Source organism: Bos mutus, chromosome 14 (assembly GCF_027580195.1).
Source record: "Bos mutus isolate GX-2022 chromosome 14, NWIPB_WYAK_1.1, whole genome shotgun sequence".
NCBI classification, from domain to species: domain Eukaryota; kingdom Metazoa; phylum Chordata; class Mammalia; order Artiodactyla; family Bovidae; genus Bos; species Bos mutus.
Window position 1 is genome coordinate 65,489,838 of NC_091630.1, and position 23,982 is coordinate 65,513,819.

At 45.8% G+C, this 23,982-nt stretch overlaps 1 protein-coding gene and 1 non-coding gene across 7 annotated transcripts in view; one reads left to right on the top strand and one right to left on the bottom strand.

Annotated features, from left to right (window-relative positions):
- The window catches only part of TBC1D31 (TBC1 domain family member 31), a 66,722-nt gene extending 57,733 nt beyond the window's left edge, over window positions 1-8,989 (top strand). For 4 of the 6 annotated variants that reach the window (XM_070382428.1, XM_005891974.2, XM_070382432.1 and 1 more), the window contains 2 exons: window positions 6,613-6,708; window positions 8,669-8,989. In XM_070382428.1, the coding sequence (XP_070238529.1) occupies window positions 6,613-6,708; window positions 8,669-8,802 (230 nt within the window). In that variant the 3' untranslated portion in view covers window positions 8,803-8,989. The remainder of the gene's footprint in view (window positions 1-6,612; window positions 6,709-8,668) is intronic. The other 2 variants (XM_005891976.3, XM_070382429.1) reach the window with 2 other exon arrangements.
- An 8,652-nt stretch (window positions 8,990-17,641) lies between these two features.
- On the bottom strand, window positions 17,642-17,714 carry TRNAM-CAU (transfer RNA methionine (anticodon CAU)). The gene has a single exon. It is a non-coding gene; the product is annotated as a tRNA-Met (tRNA).
- Between the last annotated feature and the right edge of the window lie 6,268 nt (window positions 17,715-23,982).

The window sequence follows — 23,982 nt, forward strand, 5'->3', positions numbered from 1 at the left end:
TGATAAAGAATCCACCTGCAATGCAGGAGACCTGGGTTTGATCCCTGGGTTGGGAAGATCCCCTGGAGAAGGGAAAGGCTACCCACTCCAGTATTCTGGCCTGGAGAATTCCATGAACTGTATAGTCTATGGGGTTGCAAAGAGTCAGACATGACTGAGTGACTTTCACTTTTCACTTACAGTGGCATTCAATGAAAAATCAAAATTGTAACTTAAAATTCTAAAACAGTACAGATACTCCACAGACTATACAGTCCATGGAATTCTCTAGGCCAGAATACTAGAGTGGGTAGCCTTTCCCTTCTCCAGGGGATCTTCCCAACCCAGGGGATCGAACCCAGGTCTCCTGCATTGCAGGCGGATTCTTTACCAGCTGAGCCACAAGGGAAGCCCAATACAGACACAGGGAACTTGTATTTTACTATACTTTATATTGTTTCAGTCTTTTATAAAATGTGTATGTATTACTTTTTAAAATAACAGCCTTATTGCTGTATAATTCACATGCCATACCATTCACCTATACAAAGTTTATAATTCAATGGTATTATATTACCATATATTAAATATATTCAGAGTGGTACAGCCATCACCACAATCAACTCTAGAACATTTTCAGCACCCCCGATAACCCCATGCCCATTTGCAGTCATACCTCATTTCCTGTCACTCCCCCAGCCCCTGGCAACCACTAATCTACTCTTGTCTCTGTAGACTTGCCTGTTCAGGAAATTTCATGTAAATAGAATCATATAATATGTAGTCCTTTGTATCTGACTTCTTTCACCTAGATAATGTTTTGAGGTTCAACCATGTTGTAGCAGGTATCAGTACTTCATTCCTTTTTAATGCTGAGTAATAGTCCACTGTATGTGTATTCCATGTTTTATTTATCCATTCATTAACTGGTGAACATTGGGTTATGTCTAGTTTGGGGCTTTTATGACTAATGCAGTGTATTACCTTAATTACTTTTGTAGGGCACAAATTTGAAAAGTAAAAATAGAAATTAGATGCTATCATGCTCATTTAACTAGGCTACTTTTGAAACCCCTCATTACCTCTCATGCTTTTGAGTTTAGGTCTCAAATAGTACTCAGAGCCCTTAGGCAAGCTATGTTTAAAACCTGCTTGTAGAAGACTCCAACCACTGGAGCCGCCTTACTCCCTAACCCTGTCACACTGACCTCTACATTAGAAGAAAACAATAGACCCTTTTCAAGAACCTCTGAATTTAGAGATAGTAAAAGGGAAGAAACTGCAAAAGACTGCCTGCTCCGTAGTCTGCCTGCATCTGGGTCTCCCACCTCCATGGTGTCTTCCTGTTCTGTCCCCTACGTTTTGTCGACATCCCTGAGTTTCACCAATCACAGAGTGTGTGGTTGATAATCATCTATCTTCAAAAGGCATGTCATTTAATCCTAAAACCAGGGGATAATCGGCTATAATTAGGAAAATGGCATTTTGATCACAGGTGCTTGCCTTGGTTTGTCACTCAGAGCTGGAAGGGAGGCAGAGGAAGTGGAAACAGGCAAGCGTGCCAACAACAGACCGGTTATTTAAATGTTGCCTAGTGCCGGTCTCTCTTAGCAATGGGGAGGATATTCTTACCGTTTCCCAGAAAACAGAACCTTCTGGACAGTATGAGTGGCCCTCACTGACCCTAAAATCCCAGGCCCGTAAACTTAAATTGAAGCTGAATAGCAATGTCTTATAAAATTAGTCCAGATTTGTAATGGGCAAAAGATTTGAACAGTTCTCCAAAGAAGATACTCAAATGGCCAACACACATATGAAGAGCTGTTCAGCTTAAATTAGTCATTGTGCTTGCGTGCTAAGTTGCTTCAGTCATATCCGACTCTTTGCGACATCATGGACTGTAGCCCGCCAGGCTCCTCCGTCCATGGGGATTCTCCAGGCAAGAATACTGGAGTGGGTTGCCATGCCCTCTTCCAGGGGATCTTCCTAAGTTAGTCATTAAAGAAATACAAATCAAAACCACATGGGAAAAAAAATTAAAAATCAGATGCAGCTTCACGATCAGTTAGCATCAATGTAATCCATTAACAGGTGTGGGCAAGGACCAGCCAAACCAGAGCAGTGTTGGTGGGAGTGTGGCGTGGCACAGCCGCTGCGGGAAACAATCCGGCAGTTCCTCAGAAGGTTAAACACACAGAGACTGTATGACCCAGAAGTTCTACTCCCATATACACACCCAGAGAATTGAAAATATATCCCTGCAAAAACTTGTATACTGAATTGCCCACAGCATCAATATTTATAATAGCCAAAAAAAGGAGAAACAACCCAAATACCCATCAAATGAGGAATGGATAAAATAAATTGGTATACCCATACAATGGAATTTTACTTAGCGATAAAAAGGAATTAACTGATTCATGCTACAAAATGGATGGACCTTGAGAATCTTAGGCTAAGTTAAAGAAGCTAGACCAGAAGGCCGCATGTTATATGCTTCTCTTCATGAAATGTCTGGAATAGGCAAATCTCTAGAGGCAGAAGTGGGTTAGTGGTTTGCAGGTGGGAGCGGTAGGGGAGTGGGCTACCAGTGCATACGGGGTTTATTTTGGGGATGGTGAAAATGTTCTAGAATTAGTGGTGATGATTACACAACCCTCAGTGTACTAAAAACACTGAATTGTACCCTTCAAAGGGGTGAATTTTGTGGTAAGTGAATTATCTTAACAAAATTTATTGTTTTAATGATATTAGTAAATGCTGGTGGCCAAGCGGAGCCATTGGACCAGGTTTTTTAAATGACTGGGCCTTGAAGAAAGGGAGGAGCCTGGAGCAGTGGGAGGACCGTTCAGGGAGGCAGGATCTCATGGTGAGGCGACAGGAAGACCTAGTCCCAGCTTCACGGCAAAGGATGACAAGGCTCAAATAAACTTAGCCAGAGTCACCAAGTTGTGTCCTTCTGGTTAGTTTATTTACTCGTGTTTAATCTGTGTTTATTAGGAAGTGTTTCCTGGTGTTGTTTCCTCATTTGTAAAATGAGAAGAGTATGGACTAGGTGATCTGTAATTTTGTTACAGTTCTAGCATTGTATTACACCATTTTCTAACCCCTCATGGTTTGCAGGCTTCCCCAAGGATCTCTCTCAGGAACACATACATACATACACACCGTTTTCCCTTACCATTTTTGTGCATTGACCAATTAAAGCCTCCATGACTACCCTCGTATAAGAGTTGCTTCAGTCATGTCCGACTCTTTGCAACCCCATGGATGGTAGCCCACCAGGCTCCTTTGTCCATGAGATTCTCCAGGCAAGAATACTGGAGAGGGTCACCACACCCTCCTCCAGGGGATCTTCTCGACCCAGGGATCAAACCCACATCTCTTGTGTCTCCTGCATTGGTAGACAGATTCTTTACCACTAGTACCACCTTGTCTGAGACAGAACTTATTAAAAATAACTAATCAGTGGCAGAAACTTGCCTGTCATGGTGATTCAGGTTAGGCTAACTGGTATAGAGGGCTTCAGTACAAGGATGGTTCAAGAGAGTGACAGGGACCTTCAGTGCCAGGCTGAGCAGTTGGGCTTCATCCTGTTTACCAGCCTGGCAGACAGCAGAGTAACCTGTGGAAGACTGAGAACAGGGCTTCCCTCCCAGCCAAGGAATGCAGTTAAGGAAAGGAAGGAAATTTAGTTTGTTCCTTTTTGCTCCTTTTGAATTTTGTGTGGTACATGTAGTACCACTTCAGAAAAAGATAATTTTAAATAATAAGAATCACCTTTGGGGCTTTAAAATAAATACCTTAATTAAATGAAGGAAATAAGCAAGCTCCAGTACAAGAAGTACAGAAAAAAGAACTTTCACCTTTTACCTTTATGTTATAATTAGCAAGTGACCGGCAATTTTTTAGGTGCATTACAAATTGTTTTTTCTTAAAATACATATTTGGGGACTTCCCTGGTGGCTCAGTGGTAAAGAATCCGCCTGCCAATGCAGGAGATGCAGGTTTGATCCCTGGTCCAGAAAGATCCCACCTGCCACGGAGCAACTAAGCCCGTGTGCCACTACTACCGAGTCTGCTCTAGAGCCCAGGACCCCCAACTACTGAAGCCCAAACGCCCTAAGAGCCCGTGCTCGGCAACAAGAGAGGCCGAGCACTGGGCGCTGCAACTAGGGAAGAGCCCACGCAGCAACTAAAACCCAGCGCAGCCAAAAACAAAATTATTTTTTTTTAAATACATATTCAGGACCTGACCAATGGTGATTTAATTTCGTAGATCTAAGATAGAAACTGGAAAGCTAGATTTTTGTTTTAAAGTTTTTCAGGTGAATCTGCTCAGCAGTGTTTGAAGCGTTGCTATAAGCAAAGGAGGGAACCATTGGCCCCTCTGTGTTTATAACCCAGCCCTTTGGAAGGATGAATTAAGCAGCTGTGGGCAGGATGGATTTGGGAGGACAAATGAGAGACAAGGAACTATGCGAACTCAGACTTGGCAGGATCTGATATGTGAATCATCTCTGCAGTGGTGGTTGCCCAGCCTATGCCAGAGCACTAACAGAGCTGTCAGTATATTACCTTATTCCATTTCTACCACTATTTTATTTAAAAGTTGTTCCTTCCTTATATATAGTTGAATCTGCTCTTCTTTTTGTAAATCTTCTGATTAAAAACTGTTCTCTGGTCAGTGAAATGAAAGTTGCTCAGTTGTGTCCGATTCTTTTTGACCCCATGGGCTATAGAGTTGATGGAATTCTCCAGGCCAGAATACTGGAGTGGGTAGCCTTTCCCTTCTCCAGGGGATCTTCCCAACCCAGGGATCGAACCCAGGTCTCCTGCATTGCAGGTGGATTCTTTACCAGCTGAACCACAAGGGAAGCCCATTCTCTGGTCAGAATGGCCATCAGAAAAGTTTCTAAAAATATACTAGAGAGGGTGTGGAGAAAAGGGAAGCTTCTTACACAACTGATGGCGAGGTAAATTGGTGCAGCCACTGTGGAGAACAGTGTGGAGGTACCTTTAAAAACTAAATATAGAATTACCATATGGCCTAGTAGTTCCACTGGTGGGCATGTACCCAAAAAAGACAGAAATTCAAATTCAAAAAGATACATGTGCCCCGTTGTTCATTGCAGCACTGTTCACGATAGCCAAGACACAGAAGCAAACTTAGATGTTCATTGATGGATAGTGGATAAAGAAGATGTGGTACATGTATACAATGGAATACTACTCAGCCTTGAAAAAGAATAACACCATTTGCTGCAATATGGATGGACACAGATATTACCATACCATGTGAAGTATGCCAGAGAAAGTCAAATATCGTATCACTTACATGTGGAATCTATAAAGAAATGATACAAATGAACTTATTTACAAACAGACTCACAGACAGAAAACAAACTTATAGTTACCAAAGGGGGAAGCAGGGAGAGAAGGATAAATTAGTATGGAATTAACAGATACATACACTACTGTATATAAAATAAAGACCTACTGTATGACACAGGGAACTATATTCAGTATCTTGTAATAACCCAGAATATAGAAGAATATGAAAAAGAATACATAACTGAATCACTTTGCTGTACACTTGAGACTAATACAACATTGTAAATAAACTACAGTTATGCACTTACTACCTCTGCCATATGATAGCCCTTCAATTACTTGAAGATGACTCATATTCTATTCCCTGACACCAGTTCAAATTAGTCATTTGGTAATCCATTGTCTTGGGCTTCCCAGGTGGCTCAGTTGTGAAGAATTCACCTGCAATGCAGGAGAAAGGAGTTTGATCCCTGGGTCAGGAAGTTCCCCTAGAGAAGGGAATGGCAACCTGCTCCACTTGGGGTTGCAAAGAGTCGACATGACTTAGCATGCACACACATTATCGCAAAGACTGATTGAGCTAAAACTGTGAGTTGAAACCATTAGCTGAAGTTCTTGAGCCCAGGTAAAGGCAAGTGTCACCTTGCTGAGTCTGTGTGACCCAAGCAGTCTGGGTCTGACTCGTGGAGGCTTGGGCCCTAGTGACGGGAGTGGAAAGGAAGGGGCATCCTAAGCCAAGAAATAGAGACTCTGATATCTTATTGGACGTAAAGCTGTAGGGTTAGGAGACAGCAAAAACAAAGCTAAAGGATGGGATTCAAAAACCAGGAGGCACTGGTTAGGTATGGACACTGCCATGCTTCCCAGTCTTAAGAAGCCTGGGTGAGCCTCGCCCATCACTGCGTCTGGTGTGCTGTGTCCTGTGATCAGGCCCTGCTTGGGTAAAGCCAATAGAGATCAGCTCCCAGTTCTCAAGAAAGGCTTGCTAACCATGTTTCATAGTCTCTCCCAGCAGTTGTTTGGGATCTCTGTCTGTCCTAGCAGCTGTATTTTTCAGTGGTCTGTTGGTTTTTTGTTTTTGCTAAAGGTGTTTTTAAAGTACTTTACTTTCAGCTTAGCTTTTAATTCTCAGTAACTGCAATTTGCTTGCCTTTTGAATTGTGACAGCATTCTTCCCAGGGTAGAAAAGTAAGGGGCTTTTTATCCTTGGCAATTTTAATTTACTAGGGACCATTTGGAATTAAGCAAGGCTTTCTATACACTCCACTCTTTCATTTTTTTTTTCCACTTTTATAACAGTAGTGCCCAAGGGCCGAGATGAAGAGTTCGCCTCAGGCTGTCTGCCTAGAGCCTCACAATTAAATGACATTTCTGAAATGGAGTCCTTGACACAGAGTAAGTCGATGAACAAGAAAGATGTCTCCTATCATGTTAGATTTAGCAATGTTTAAGCAAGAGTGGGGGTGTCCCAGGTGGCTCAGTGGTAAAGAATCCTCCTGCCAACCCAGGAGACATGGGTTCAGTCCCTGGGTCAGGAACATCCCCTGGAGAAGGAAATGGCAACCCACTCCAGTATTGCTGCCTGGAGAATCCCATGGACAGAGGAGCCTGACAGGTTGCAGTCCATTGGGGGCGCAAAGAGTCAGACACAACTCAGCAACTAAACAATAACAAGGCAAGATTGTGGCTTAAATTATATTTACAGCACATTGAGACCATTTTCCCAGCGCACTGGCCATGGAAATCCTAAAGTGGAAGCAGCAAGATTCTCAAGTTTCCAGCTGGGGAAAACTGGGTCAGACCAAACCCCAAGGAAGGAAGGTCTGCCAGGCATCATTAATGCAACTGTTTCCTCAGCACAGCATTGCTGCCCGAAGCGCAGCTGGAGGCACCGACGGAAGTCTGTCCCTGACTAAATGAATGATATTCGTAACTACTTTTTTACATCCTTGTGAAAAGAAAATCTCAGGATTATTTTTCAAAGCTATTCCATATTTGAGTTTTCTCGACTCTTTTGGGCTGAGCTTCCTCCAGCAACCATTGGAAACGAGTCTGCTCTGGACTCCAAGATACACTGCGGGGCCAGCTTGCTCAGAATTGCTGAGGGCAAAGGGCTCTGTGCTGATCAATTGCCTTTTGATCCCTTGACTTGATTCACTGGAGGTTTTTGTTCATTTCTGGAAGGGATGGGATGGAATGGAAACATCTTACAGAAATGCAGTCACAGAGTTACCCCATAAAGGAGCTAACAGTTTCCCCTGTAAAGGCCTTGGTTTTGTGTTTTTTTTTTTTTTCCTTGGTTTGTTTTTAAAAGGAGGGGAGAGGACAGGAAACTCAGACTCTTCAACCAACTTCTTCAATAAAACTGTCATAAAAATGAAGCAGAACTTCACAAGGTCCTTTGAGTTCTTTTACAAGAACAGATTTTTACAGAATGTCCCCAAAAGACCAGCTTTATAAAAAATATACCTAACAACAAGTCATGAGTTCCAGTATGGTATAAAATACATTCACTAACATACATACTCTTATGTGCATCTCTAAACACTGTGTCACGATATGAAATTAACCAAAAGTCATGCATAAGTCAGACGAAAGTACAGAAGATTCTCAACTGTTCTCTACTCCAACACATCAGAATTTTTAACTAGATATTCTAAACTTCAAAATCGAGTTGACATTTGGCAAGTTTCTTACTTGGCAACAAAATGAAAAAGCATAAATGTTTTATTCCTTGGGGGAAAATAGTTTTCATAAATTGAAGCTCTTTGGGTATATAAGTTTCAGAGAAGTATGTTTTTAAGATGCTTCTTTATTGAATTCCAGTATTTACTACCCCTCTAAATCAATATGAAATGGCTGTTACACTTAGACACATTGTAATGATCTAAGCTTGATTCTGGACTTTGCTTGTGTTGGTCATTGTAACAAGTACTTGATTTATGTATTGAGTCATTAGAAAGTGGTCATGGTGTATATTTAACTATTAATTTTGGCACCTTGGAATTTTCTCATTACAATAAATATCATGGTGGAAAAACTTACTATTGTAAAAAACTCAGATTCTCTCTTAGACAAGCTTTCTTCCTGATTTAAAAGTTAATCTATATTCCCAAATCAAAAAAAAAAAAAGATAACCAAAAGCAAATAAGTTCTCCAATAGCATTTGTTCAATCCACCAAATATTTGACTTGTAAATGGAACCTCACAGGACCAGGTAATACTTTAGGCTTTTCCGTGTAAGAAATTTGGTTTAGAATATTCATTTCATTATTGGTCTTTGCAACATATTTATCTTTAAACGCTATACCATTGCTCAAACTAACTACTGTTAATTTAAAATTTTGTTTCCAAGTTTCATTAAACCAGAGAAAAATGCATTGGGACGCCATGGAACAGGATCTCATGGAGAGAGTGAGAAACCTCCGCCAGAGACTCGTCACCCAGGCTCAGAACAGATGTCAAACGCCTCACCTTTTGGCTACATAGGAGGCTGGTCACCTTGAGACAGTCAGAGAACAAGTACTTATTTTGCAATCAGTGCTGCTGATTTTCAGATTATTTATTTCAAATGCCTATAAAGATCAACCTTTTGTATGGAAAATGTGTGTATAAAAATTATGTGTTCTTAATTCTGGTGGTTTGGGACTTGTAAATGCCTTATTATTATTATACTTTTAACAATAAAAAAATATTTGAAGCTTTTAAAGCTTTGTATGAGGCCCTTTCAGGTTGCAGGGACCAGCATGAACCTCAGGGACTTGTTGATGAGGTTTTATTTTAAGGATAAATGGAGAACTAAAGAACAGGACAGCATCTCAACAGCTGTGCATCCAGGACCTGAACTCAGCAGCAGCCGCAGACCGCGAGCGGTGAGGAGAGGCCCGCCCCAGGGCCCCCCCGTCCCCCAGAAGCCGGGCCTCCCCTCACCGGCGACCCCACTGCACTCACCGCACGCAGCCGCCAGCTTTGCTTCTCCGCAAGGCACCGACAGCTCCACAGCACAGCTGCTCCCGGCTTCATCATCTTGGCTGGCAGGTCACTTCCCCGAACCCATTTCTAAAAGGAGCATAGAAATAGCACATGGTCAGGTTCCTGGTATAGTGCTTAACACACTGTTTTTTTTTTTTTTTTTTGGCACAGAGTATAACCTTATGGTAAACCAAATGCTCTCTTCTGTCCAAAGTCCTCAGATAATAGCCCATCACTGTGCAAGGCATTGGATTCCCAGGAGCACCTTGTCAGCCTCATTGTCCTTCTGTCTGTTTGCAGTTAGGTGCAAACATGCCTTCATGGTCCAGGTGTGGGCCACAACAAAATCACAAGATATAAAATATTTTGGGTGTGATGGGAACTTTAGGTGAGTAATCTCTAGCTCGCCAACAGCATTCGACTTCGAAAATACTGTGATTGTGCCAAATAGAATTAGCTGGTTATTGAGTTTCTGACCTCTACTTCAAGTCCTCTTTTACTAGAATTTACATCCACTTATATTGATTTTGCAAACTACACAGTCCTCTTTTATAATATTTTAACCTTCTTCAAAAAGTTTCTGTTCATCCAGTGAAAGTGAGTTATACATTCAGTCACATAAAGTTCTCTATTATATTCCTCCTTCCGGTTTTCTCTAAGCCTACGTTTCTCCCAATAATAATCTTGATAAAGTCACTGGCTTAGCAGAGTTCAGATACTTGGCTGAGTCTCTTCAGTCACGTGGGTTTGGTTGTTATTTCAAAGGTTATCACACTTAATGAAGTAAATTTTTGATTATCTCTTCCTGCCTCTTGACAGTCTATCCTCAACCTGACCCCAGTTCCTTCATAATATAAATTCTTGGGGAATTGAATGAAGATTAAGCTTGGCTAAAATTCTTCCCACACTGGCTACATTCACAGAGCTTTTCTCCAGTACTCCTCTGAGTTAGCTGGAGAAGAGCAGTTCCTAAAGGCCTTTTCATATCACATTCACAGGATTTCTCTCTGGTTGGAGAAATGCAGTCCTTCAGCTAAATTCCTCTCCACATCAACTCCACTTAAAGAGTCCAGTATGGGTTCAGCGGTGACGAATACGTTACTGACTTGGTTAAATACCTTTTCACATCTATTGCATTCACATGGCTACTCTCTGGTCTGAATTCTCTGATGTTGAGCAAGATTTGAGCATTTGCCAAGGCCTTTCCACAGTGCCTCCACTTTGACCGTTACAGTGGTAATGACTACAAGGACTGGCACAGACTTACCTTACTAATGTGGGTGCACTTAACATTCTTAATGATTCATCTCAGATCAGTGCTAAGTTCAATCAGGAGATAAACCAGATCATTTGAACAGAAGTCTAGAGTTATTAAACTATGATACTATATAAATGCTAAAGGAGGGACTTCCCTGTAGTCCAGTGGCTAAGACTGAGCATCTAACAAAAGGGGCCCTGGTTCGATCCCTGGTTGGGGAATTAGATTCCATGTGCCACAACTAAGAGTTTGCATGCCCCAACTAAAAGATAGCACACGTGGTAATGAAGATCCTGAGTATGGCAACTATTAATAAGAGCCAGCGCAGCCAAATATTTAAGGGTACCTAGGGCTGAGAAAGTACCCAAAGAAGGACAAGCTCAGAAAGAGCCTCCCTCCCCAAGGCTCAGGTTCAGACACACTGGACAGCAAAGGGGCTGGTGGGCTGCCCAGGCCAGAGCTGGCCCACGTGCCCACCCAGGCAGCAGAAAGTAAGTCTCTGGGGTGCAGGCACTCGGAGGCTGCTGAGTGAAAGCTCATGGGGAGTCAGGACCCTGAGTGCTGTCAGAGCACTGGTGTGGCCTGGTGTGTGGCCTGGCCAGCAACGGTCATGTTGTAAAGGGGAGAGTCCACTAAGACAGGCTGGGACCCGGGCCCTGTGCTGCATTGCTTGCACCTGGACAAACGTTTCCATCAACAGAATACAAAGAAACTGTAAGGGACTCAAAATAACTGTGTGTAAGCACATTTGGGGGTTTCCCAGGTGGGGCTAGTGGTAAAGAACCCGCCTGCCAATGCAGGAGACTGAGAAATGTGGGTTCGATCCCTGGGTTGGGAAGATCCCTTGGAGAAGGGCATGCCAACCCACACCAGTATTCTTGCCTGGAGAATTCCATGGACAGAGGAGCCTGGGGGGGCTACAGTCCATAGGGTTGCACAGAGTCAGACACAACTGAAGTGACAGCACAACATCCCTTTACACTTCTGGTAATGTAGGAAATGGTTCACGCCTAAGAGTTTTAATACTGTTGACTCAGTGAATTCTTTTTGACATTTATTCAGGATTTTCAGACTGTATGGGAAGGAAAGCAAAGAGCCAGACATGACTGAAGCAACTTAGCACGCATGCACAGCTGGGACAAATTATGGACAAGATACAAAAAGACCGGAAAAACCCAACTGCCACTTCTGAGACCTGAGAGCAAAAACTGGGTGTCAGGAGAAAAAGCAGGGTACCGCACATGTCCCCTGAGCACCGCACCACCAGAGGGGCAGGGAAACCACCTAACACGCCCTTCCGGCCTGACCCCGGACCCGCCCGTACCCTCACCCCGTGAGAGGGACAAGCTCGCCACCCACCTCAGGGAGCACGCAAGGGACCCTGTTTTCACTCCCTCCTGCTGCAGCAGGGGCCCCAGTAAAACCTGGCCGGAAGTTGTCTGTCCTCATCAATTTCTATTGACAAAGGAAGGCCAAGGGCCCCTGTTGGGCACAATGGGGACCCACCCCCCGGGGCACCCACAAACCAAGGCTAGAGACCACGCGCTAAGGGCAGGCCAGGGTGCTGCTTCTGGGACCAGAACGGAACATGCCAAGGAAGACTACAGCAAAGCAGTCATCAGGCTGGGCTGTGAAGTCACTAGGAGACTGTGGGCTCCGGGCACACGGCTGGACAGGGCACCACTGGGTGTCCCCACATACTCCAGCTTCCGACGGACCACAAAGCAGTAAACCGGAATAAAGAATGCAGCACCTCTTGGGCTAGAAAGAGAAACCCCACTCCTTCTGCGGTGTCCTCTAGCGCCCTCTACTGGCGGCCTACCACCGTGCACACTGAAGAGACGCATAAAGGGTCCCATCCACGGTTGCAGGGTGGGCACTGAAGAGTGCATTTGGAGCTCAGAGACCATGAATGGATCACGGGCACGCTCATGCAATTGAAAGTATCTCTTACAGTTTACTTGGTTGCTTGACAGAATAATGGCTTCAGTGTTGGCCTCCTTAACCACTCGAAGATGCCAGAATTTCCCTTGTGTGATGTAGATGAAGCCATAGAAAGGCACCAACAAAGGAGTGGATCTATCACATACGAACTTCACTCTGTTCCCAGCTTCATGCTCAGCCCTAAAGTCACTCCCTTCTTAAGGCACTGAGTGAAGGGAGTATCTGCAAATTTGGAAAACTCTGTGACAAGAGATGCCTGTTGGACTTTCCTAATGGTCCCGTGGTTAAGAATCCACCTGCCAATGCAAGGGACACAGGTTTGATCCCTGGTCCAGGAAGGTCCCTGGACCACACCTCAGGGCAACTAAGCCCTATACCACAACTATTGAAGCCACCGCAGTAAGAAGCCAGAACCCACAGCAACGAAGAGTAGCCCCCACTAGCTGCAACTAGAAAACGCCCATGAACAGCAACGAAGACCCAGCGAGTCAAAAATAACATTAATTTTTTTAAAAAGATGCCTATTGATATGCTTCCTAATTTCAGTGGGGATGATGAGATGGATTCATGGAGCAGAGGCCAAGTGATAGTGGCTTAACTGCCAAGTGCTAGTCGCTCAGTGGTGTCTAACTCTTTGGGACCCCATGGACTAGAGCCCACCAGGCTCCTCTGTCCATAGAATTCTCCAGGCCAGAATAGTGGAGTGGGTAGCCATTCCCTTTTCCAGGGCATCTTCCCAACCCAAGGATCAAACCCGGGTCTCCCACATGGCAGACAGATTTTTTGCTGTCCGAGCCACCAAGATCACCATTTATAGCTGCAGGCAGCAGAGAAGTATTAAGTGATTCTTGGCTATCAAAGATTGTTTTCCCCAAGAATGAAATAGATAAGCAGCCTACTAAATATTGCTTGATATATCTAACAGGAAATCTTAACATCCAGTGGCCCAAAACCAGATTTGAGTCATTGTTACTGAACCAAAATTGAGTCCACCATTCGCCTGCATGCAGTAAAGTCAATCTATCCACACTGGGTTGTGGCGAAGCAAAGTACAGTGTTTATTGCAAGGCACCAGGCAAGGAGTCTAGGCAGCTAATGTTCTAAAGGCCTAAACTCCCCCAGTAGCTTTCAGGGAACGTTTTTTTAAAGACAGGGTGAGGGAGAGGGCTGTGGGATATATGATCAGCTTACCCCACAGCCCTCTTACCAATCAGGACATTCTTCTGATTGGTTGGTGGTGAGGTAATCAGGAGTAACGTCATCCTTCTAGTTCCAACTTGTCTGGGGTTTACATGCTTGTGGGCAGCATACAGTTAACTCTTCCACTTGCTGGGGCTTTCAGTATCTGCTAAACTGCTCAAAAACTTTGACTCATCGTTATCTATGGCCTCTGATGGGGAGCTAAAGGTCGTGCATTTGTTTAATGGACCCATGATTTGTCTCGCTTGATTGTTTTCCTTTAATTCTTTGTTTTCTCACTTCTCCAATTAAATTTACTCTTTGGAACTGGGGGAGGTCTAGGAAGCTAAAGTTTTTCTACAAATAAGAAGAAAGCAGAGAAAATGATTCAAAATGAAAAAAAAAAAAAAAGCAGCAAGCAGAGGACATGGAAAGGTCTATCCCAGGAAGGCCCCATGGAGTCCTGCTAGATTACATCACCACAATGGAGAGCCTTGCCTGTCACCCATTTTCCAAATCTGAACTCATTGCTGGACTTCCCCAGTGGCTCAGATGATAAAGAATCTGCCTGCAATGTAGGTTCAATACCTGGGTTGGGAAGATCCCCTGGGGAAGGGAATGGTAACCTACTCCAATATTTTTGCCTGTCAATTTTTATCCATTGACAGAGGAGCCTGGTGGGCTACAGTCCACAGGGTCGCACAAAGTCAGATATGACTGAGTGACTAACACACACAGACTTATCCCTAGATTCAAAGTCTCTTTGTTTTTCTGTTTTTTAAAGTGAAGTATAGTTGATTTACAATATCATGTTAGTTTCAAGCATACTGTAGCTTCAAGTATAGAGAATCCTCTCTATAAAGAAGGATCGTGATCTTTCCAACTAAACAAATCTGACTAACACAGCTGGTGAGTCATCTGTATTTAGCTCCCTATATGAGATAACGGCAATGGAAACTGCCCTGCCCAGGGAACGGCTCTTGGCCCAAATTGGATGCCCTGTTGGGTCTTAGATGATGACACCAGACCAAGTTCCTGCCCCAGACACTAACACAGGCTTTTCTAATTGATCCCTAGAAAAAGGGGAAGTCCTGAGCCCCAGAGCCCTAGGGTCAGGAATTGAGTCTGGACAGGCATGGAAGGTGATGGAAGGGTTGGATTGCTGTTGTTTAGTCATTAAATCATATCCGACTCTTTGTGATCCCAGAGACTGTAGCCCACCAGGCTCCTCTGTCCATGGGATTTTCCAGGCAAGAATACTAGAGTGGGTTGCCACTTTCTTCTCCAGGGTATCTTCCTGACTCAGGGACCAAACCCGTGGCTCCTGCACTAGCAGGTGGGTTCTTTACCGCTGAGCCACCAGAAGGGGTAGATATATTGGCATAATGGCCAGAGTGGCTGGGACAGCTAGCTCACCTGGAGAAGTTAAAGTCTGAAGCAACGTATACTCACTCTCTTTTTCATTCCCTTCCTTTATCTTACTTCCCCTGATGTAATAGCACAAATGCTTGCACATAAAAGATTTCATCATTCTTCCCTGCTTCTTCACAAAATAGCTATAGAGTCCTTCAAAAGCCACCATAGACCCATAATAGCAATTGCTCACCTAAGGGATGCTGTTTTGCTTTGGCATCAACCAAATTACAATGCAATTGAAAAGAAACATGGTTACTGCTGTGACATACTGTGCAAGATAATTACTAAGATTATGCCTGATATCATTTACTAGTATACACCAGAACTATAGGAGTTCCATATAATTTCTAAGATGTGTATACTATTAAATAATAATTGTTTACCCATACAATACAAAGTAAGAAGTTTTACCACCACTTATCTAACAATGCTTCCCATGTGATTTAACACACCAAATAAGCCTAGTTTAATATTCCTCTCTCTGAGATGGAGAGACACATAATTTTAGGAGTTCCAGGGATCCTTTGGAAAACCTCAAAGTCAGATAGTGGCTAAATGAACTTCATTTAGAATTGTATCTTTGGAAAGTCTGTCCAAATATCAAAAACATTCCATGCTCCCAATGCATGGGGCCTGGGTTCAATACCTGGTCAGGGAACTAGATACCCCTTGTTGCAACTAAGAATTTGAATGCTACAACTAAGGATCCTACGTGCTGCAAGATCAAAGATCCTGAGTGTTGTAACCTGGCCCTGCCAAACAAACACATTAAAGAATTCAAGAGAGGTACTTGCCCTGGTGATCCAATGGCTAAGACTCTGAGCTCCCAATGCAGGGGCCTGGGGTTCGATCCCTGGTCAGCTACTACAGATCTCGAGTGCCCCAACTAAGACCCCAACTCAGCAAAATTAAAAAAAAAAAAAGAAAAAGAATTAAAGACAAGCAAAACACAAACTGCATACATAAAGGCTAGCATCCAAAGAAACAAATGAACTGGTTCACAAATTAGGCAGAAGTCCAACTCTTTCCTCTCTCCAACAGGGTATCCCACTCAAAGACAAAACAAATTGGCTTATTCCACAGAAAAAGCCCCAAAAGGAGAAGAAATAGAGTTCCCAACTGTACGCTCCCTCAGAGAGACTTACGGTTACTGTTTGGAGCCTGTCTGCTCCCAAATATTGATTCCTTGCTCCAACTGCCCAGCGCTGGAACAACCAGTGCGGCTTTGGGGAGTTTTGAAGGAAGAGCCTCAGGACAAGTGGTCTTGCCAGCTGCTAGGGCCTTACCCCCAAATCCCCCAACCGTCAGCTCGCCATGAGTGGCAAGGTAAGGCAGGCCAATAAATGGAGAGAGGAGTTGCTAGGACAAGGAACAGCGACTTCATTCAGAAAGCCACCAAACCAAGATGATGGTGGACTCCAAAGATCCACCTTACCTGCGCTAGAATTCAGGCTTCTTTTATACTAAAAGGGGAGGGCGTGTAGCTAAACATTTCCGGTTCCGGTTAGCCTTCAGAAGGGGCTGTGCTAATTTCTTCTGCCTACACTCCTGCACATGTGGGCCTGGTCAGGAGACTTCTTGTGAGCTAACCAAAGTATTTCAGCTTAATGCTCATTACCTGGGAGGCAGGGTTCCCAGAGATGGGCCATTGTGTATAATTTAAGCTTATAGGCAACATCCTTGAGGTGATTAACTTGCAATAGGGTACACAGGTTCTGCCCTATTACATCAGATCTTAATTTAATTTGCTATTTGACCTGTTCAGAATGACTGAATTATCAGAAACTTCATGGATGAACATTAGGACGCAGCAGCTGTTGGAAACGCAGCGTCAGCAGTCCCTGTCAGGTTATGCCCAGTCCCTAACACCGCCCTCTCCCAGACCCCATCACAGCCGGTCACTTAGCTCTACAGCCCGACCTGCTCACATGGTGCTCAGCGCCCGTGCGCGGCCTGGTCTCTCAACACAGTGCCACCCGCTTCCCCACAGCCTCCTAGACCCACCCTTCCTCGAGGCCAAGTGTCAATAACCAGGATCCTCGCCGGGAAACCTTGGGTTCCAGCTACTCCCCCAGAGGCCTCCATTAGGGGGCTTTGCACCCAGCGGCGTCCGCAGCGCCCTCCGGGATAGCGAGCACCCCAGGGCTCCCTCACCCTGGGCTGTACACATCCCCGCCACCAACAGGGCTCAGGGGCCAGGGCAGGATCCCTGGTGGAGGGCGGGATGGCGGGGTGAGTGCACCTCCTGGGTAACCGGACTCGTAGCGCTAGAGGTGAGAGTGGGTGTCTATCCGAGGGGCTCATCCGGTACCCAGCCCACGGTGCGCTAGTCTGCCTCACGTGGACACCCGCCCCCCAACCTTTTATCTTCATGCCCTGGCCTCCCTTCCAGTCCTCCACCCGGGCCCAGGACGCTGGAGCCCGCAGCGCAGCACTCGGTACTTCGGGGAGGCGGAGCCAGCACGCCGGTGGCACGGACGTCCGGGGCTTGCGGGTCTACTCAAGCAAAACCCATCTTTCTAGCAGGAGTGAAAAAAGCCGGAGCGAGCAAAAGTATTGTGCCCCGTGTGAGGATCGAACTCACGACCTTCAGATTATGAGACTGACGCGCTACCTACTGCGCTAACGAGGCACCTACGAGTAGCTTCCGGGAGCAGGATAATGAGGCTGTTGCGGCGGCCCAGTGCGCATGCTCAGAAAATCACAGCTTCACTTTTCTCCGCAGAGTTTCTGACCCAGGACACCGAAGTTCCCGCCGGGGCGCTTGCCTTACTTGAACCATCCACGCCTCTCTGGTCTTCTTCCGCCTGATGGTCTGGTTATCAATCAACAAACACTGCGGCTTATTGGACCCCCGGCGCTGAGTAGGGGAGACCCTGGGCCGCGAGATTCTTCCTACTCTTGTAAAGTCTTATTTTTGTAGAGTGCTTACAAAGCGTTTGCACAGTCGTAATCTCGTGAAACACTTCTTGGTGTTCCTGGCCCGGTGCTGCGTGCTATGATCACAGAGATATCCCCAGCCTCAATCAGTTGGAGTGGGGGCCCACAAGCATAATGATTTGAAAACATACAACACACGTACACTATTCCGGCCTCACCACAAACCCTCGATCTAGCCTGGTGCCCAGCCCCTTTTGACGCCCCAAGTTTCCGCCGCTGCTCGGAGCTCGGCGGCTGAAACCACCCTTCTTAGAAGCGCCCACAGCACTGGAAACGACACCTCGAGCCGCAGCCTCGGCATCTTGGAAGCCCTCTCCTCTCCTTTACCCCGAGCCCTTTATGTTAATTATCAGCTTATTTAAATACATTCATTGTTAAAGGCCGCTTTCTGTCCCTGTTATAAACGGAAAACGGGGGCTTATTTTTCTCCTAATACACATTAAAATAAATATTAAAATAAAAAACTCTTCCATGTAGTGTCCAAAATCATCCAGAGGGAAGCACACTTCAGATCTGTATATTTCCCTGTGTGTAAATTTTACATTTAAAAATGTATTCTAAGACTGAACTGCAGCCAACGACAGGCTAACAGAAGGGCTTTGCAGGAGTGATTACTGAAGATTCCAAGTTTGAAGTGTTTCAAAAGATAAGACCATCTGATGGACCGACGAGCCTAAGGACAGAGGTGGAGAAAGCGAGAGGCTGCAAGAGTCGTAAGCTGTTAACCTAGATCTGGGTGATGGGCATATGAATATTCACTGGATAAAAATTCTTTCAATGCTTCTGTTTATCTGAAATGTTTTCATTATGAAGTGTTGGAGAGGAATTTTTAAATCGCCCAGAACTGGGGAATGTTAAGGGGGAAACTGGTAACATGAGTGTAAGGAGGTGGCAAAAAATAATATTAAGAGTAGGCATCAGAATTCCCGGGAGTTGGGGAAGAGAACACTGGTGGCGGAGGGCTGGGCAGGGGTGGGGGTGGGCGTAAGGGGTGCGGGGCGGGGGATGGATCTCGCTACGTTTGAAGAAGCCACCCCTGGGAGTGTGGTCAGCGCCACGAAGGGTGGGCTTCTTAGAGCCTTATCTTGTCTCCACAGGGGAAGTCGTGCATGGAGTAGGTTGTCTGGATCCCAGACCTCGTGGGCTGGATGTAACTTGGATACCTTGTAACTTGGATACCCAGTCCTGGGGATGCTTTCCCCACATCACGGTCCCCAGTGGGAAACCCACAATCTCCCAATCCTGGGGGAAGCTCTCCTCGCCCCCCCCCCCCCGCCCCCCGCCAGAACCCGGCAGAGCGGAGGGTGCTCGCCCTGGGTTTGGAGGAGAACAGAGAGCCAGGCAGAAGGCCAAACGAGAGACCCCGCCCCACACACACACACACACACACACACACACACACACACCCCTAGGAATCCAGGGACCTCCCGAGAACTGCACACTGGAGGTGTCACGGCGGTTTCACCCAGATCTCCAGACCCGAAGAGTGCGGACTGACCCCCTTACTGCCTCAAGGACGCTTGCTATCTGCCCAAACTTCTCCAGACAAGAACCCACTGCAGGCGGTGGGGGGGACCCGACGACTTGCTGCGCCCTGACTGAGTCCGACAGAAAGGACTCAAAGTTCGGTATTAACATGCCCGTCAGGGTCGCCAGCAGGCGGCGACCCCCAGGCTTGGGGAGGCAGGGACCCGGTGGTGGGGTCCGGGGCTCTCGAAGCAAGCCCTTCCCACCTCGAGGCCTTTACTAGGACTGTTCCCTCCGCCTGACACGGTTTTCCCCTCACCAGGCCCTTTTTCTGTGCAGACATCTCCTCCTCGCCCTTCTTCAGCCAGGTCAATGGTCACCTACTCTGAGCAACCTGATCCCCATTTCCTCCAAGGATCGCTTCTTTCTCCCCCAACTAAACTCGGCGGAGTTGAGGTTCCCTCCTCTCGGCTAGACGCTTTCCCGTGGGCGGCTCTTTAACTCTGGGAACAACCTGGAGGGCTCCGTATAGTTGTTGCCCTACGCGTACTGATGCGCAAACTCACAAAGAGGTCACTCGGACCTGCAGCTTGTAGCTAAGGGAGGCAGAATTCTACCTCACGGCTCTCACCAGCGCTTCCCCCGCCCAAAGCAGCAGTTTCCAGAAGTGTTTCCTCACGTGCACCTCCTAAAATAATCTTGAAAAGCATCCACATACTTCCTCCATTAATGCTAAATTGATATCTAAACTTCGTCGTTGTAAATTCAGTTTCAAAGGGTGTAACTTCCACTAAATGGTATATGCTGATTTTCTAAAAATGTTACTGCGTGTCAGATTTTTTTTTTTTAAACAGGGGTCCAATGAAATTGAAATACCTTAGGGATCCCATACAAACCACAATCTATTTTAAATACACGTGAATAAGCTCTTCTTTAATATTTGTTGTTTACATTTATTCCAGTAGTCAAAACTGTGGTTTTTCCAGTAGTCTTTTATGGATGTGAGAGTTGGACTATAAAGAAAGCTAAGCACCAAAGAATTGATGTTTTTGAACTGTGGTGTTGGAGAATATTCTTGAGAGTCCCTTGGACTTCAAGATCAAACCAGTCAATCCTAAAGGAAATAATCCTGAATATTCATTGGAATATTGGACTGATGCTGAAGCTAAAGCTCCAATACTTTGGCCACCTATGTGAAGAACTGATTCACTGGAAAAGCCCCTGATGCTGGGAAAGATTGAAGGCAGGAGGAGAGGGGGATGACACAAGATAAGATGGTTAAGTGGCATGTCCAACTTGATGGACATGAGTTTGAGTAAGCTCTAGGAGTTGGTGACAGACAGAGAAGCCTGGCATGCTGCAGTCCATGGGGTCGCAAAGAGTCGGACACGACTGAACTGAACTTAGATTTATTTTCACCCCAGAACTCATATTTCCATTCTACTCCTACCCCTGGAATGGTATTTTCATATAATACACAGTTTATGTTAGAATGTCTGTTACTGAGAACCCTAACATGCCTCTTAACAAAAATAAGTACATACATTGAAAATTTTGTTTCCTTTATGGATATAAGTCTCTGTGTCATATTTTTTTCTTAATTGACATCATCATTATTACTACACAATCAAAAATCATAAATATATTATGGATTTAAAGAATAAGTATTAAATGGAAAAATGGAAAATCTGAAACAAATATCCATGAGATGGATACAGCTTTTAAATCCCATTTAATTCATGTTTGTGTGGATGGCTGTTTCCTTTTTCTAGAATGAGAAAATGAGCATTAATTCTGTTCCTATTTTTTATATTTACGGGTATAAATGTTGAGACACTGTTAACGTGAAGACATGAAAAACGATGGGAAGACTTTTGTGTTAACACTAAAATTCAATTCCTTAAACAGTTTCGAGTTATATTCTGAAAAATCACCTCTCCTCTATCTATTGTCTTGGTTATGTATGTCCTCTCAAGTTTTGATTTAGAAGCTGAAGTAATTAGTCACTAGAGTCCACGTATTCCACTTCTAAACCCATGTTTTGAATCAAACATTCCCTTTATTTGCAGCCCTGGAGTTTTTTCATGTCCAATAAAATCCTGGAGGTGGAGAAGACCAGATGTGGAGGAGAGGCAGGAAGGAAGCCTTAGCCTGACCATTGACAGCAACTCTTTCCCCAGATGATCAATTTTTGAACATCATCACGTCGTACTCCTGGGGTACGCGTCCAGGTGACAGTTGATGAGGCTTAGATTTGATCTGACAGGCAGCAGAGGCTGTTTAAACCTATTTTACAGGTATGTGTATGTGTGTGCTGAGAGGCAGGTTCAGGTCTGGCTAAGCAGAATAACTGACTGGAAACATGTTGCAAATTATTCTTTCCCTATGACCTGGATAGACCCGGGCAGGGAAACCACCTGGAAAGCCAGGAGACAATCCAGGCCTGGGGAAATAAAAACACATCCAGGAAACGGCTGCAGAGACCTCAGGGAGGGAGCTGAGTGGAGACACAGCCCGCAGGATCTTCCAGGACTTATCTCTGGTTTACTTCCAAGAACAGAGAAGTGAAGTGTCACTCCAGATTCAGAGAAGCCATGCCCAGAAATGTCCTGCTGCCACCACTGGGCAGGAAAATAGGAAAGAGGGGCCTGTTTGTGGGGAACCCAGTAAATTCTGATTTTGCATAATTTTCGTTACATAAATACCCCATGCTCATTATAAATCACACTCATACATAGTGTATCAGTCAGCTATTGCTGCGCTAGTGCTGCTTAACAAACTCTCCAAAACTTAAGGACTTAAATGATGTAGTTTTCTTTTTAAATAGCTTTAATGAAATATAATTCATCTACCATACAATTTGGGACTTCCCACATGGAGCTAGTTGTAAAGAACCCCCCTGCCAGTGCGGGAGACATAAGAGATGTGGCATTGATCCCTGGGTCAGGAAAATCCCCTGGAGGAGGAACTGGCAGACCACTCCAGTATTCTTGCCTGGAGAATTCCATGGACAGAGGAGCCTGGTGGGTTACAGTCCAAAGGGTTGCAAAGAGTCAGACTCGACTGAATGACTGCACAACAAGAGGCTGAGTGAGGAGAAGGATTATTGGGGAGGGAAGGAGGCTGGAGAGAAGGGACCGGTTTGGGGTGGAGGTGCTCTGGGAGGAGGCAGAGATTCCCAGGCCTGGCCCCTTCCCAGCCAGGGCTCCGTGACGTGGCAGGACCTGGCTGCGGGCCCACGGGTCTCATCTGGTTATTCTGGCTGTGATAAGCCAGAAGCCAGGGCGCAGCTAGCTGGGCAAGTCCAGGGAGGCTGAGAGAGGCTGAGTGCAGGGCCGGAGGAGGAAGTTTTCCTCAGACACGCCCTGCAGGGAGCAGCCAGCTCGTCTCTGTCATCTGGTCCGGGCAGCACAGGGCCATGGCCCTTCCAGCTCCAGCTTTAACTGGACGAGTGGACAGCGCTGTGTGAGTCAGCCTGTTGCTGGAAGCGTCTGAGAGTCATTGCTCTGAGCCACGCTGACACAGCAGCCAGGAGGAGGGCGGCCTCACCCCTGACAGCTGGGTGTTCCCTGAGGGCCTCTGTTCTCTCCACACTGAGGCCAGTGGCAGCAGTTTTCTCTGTATCCCGCTTAACAGCTTCTGTGGATCCCACTGTCCGAGAGATGAAGACAGAAGTCCTCTTGTCCCTTCCCCCATCCCCCCCACCCCACCCCTCGCAGGTCTGACCTTTGGAGCTCAAGTCTTCCCACCACCACCCCCCCACCCCCAGCACACACTCAGCTCTGTACCCCCAGGGCACCCATTCCCTCCCACCTCCCCCAACTAATTCCACAAACCTGTGGTGACCTCAGAAAGGCTTCCTGACCTCAGGCTAGGTCAGCCTCCCTGCTCTGTATTCTGTTGCTCCCAAGACCTTAACATTCATCCCAGTTCAATGTCATGACTCTCCTTTGCTGTCTTTCCCACTGGACTGTAGTCAAGGCCATAGAGCAGGTCGTGCTCTAAGCTGTGCTGAGCCCAGAATGGGCCCTTGAGCATTTGATGATGACATAAAAGGCTTCTCACATTCTACTGTACTGGCTTCTCTTTCCTTGAGGGCAGACGCCGCAGTGGATTCATTTCTAGATCTCCAAATTTTAGTCCAATCAAAGACCTAGTTCCAAAGATGTGCAGGTTCTGATTTCAGGAACCGAGCAGGCCTTTCCATGACCTGGCTGGAAACGCACTCAGAGCCATCTCCCATGCTGCACATCCAGGGTGGGGAGGCCAGCAAGGTCCCCTAGCCAGAGGAGAGGGTTACAGCATTCACCTTGCAGGGCCCTCCACTCCGCATTCTGACAGGTGAGGTGTGGTGGCAGACGTGGTCCCAGCAGCCCTGGGGCCACAAGGAGCTAAGCCTACCCCTTCCAGGTTCAGCCCTGGAACAGGGCAGTGGTTTTGCCCACAGTTCCAACAGGTGTAATGGATGGCAATGGCAGAGGTCATGGTGTATG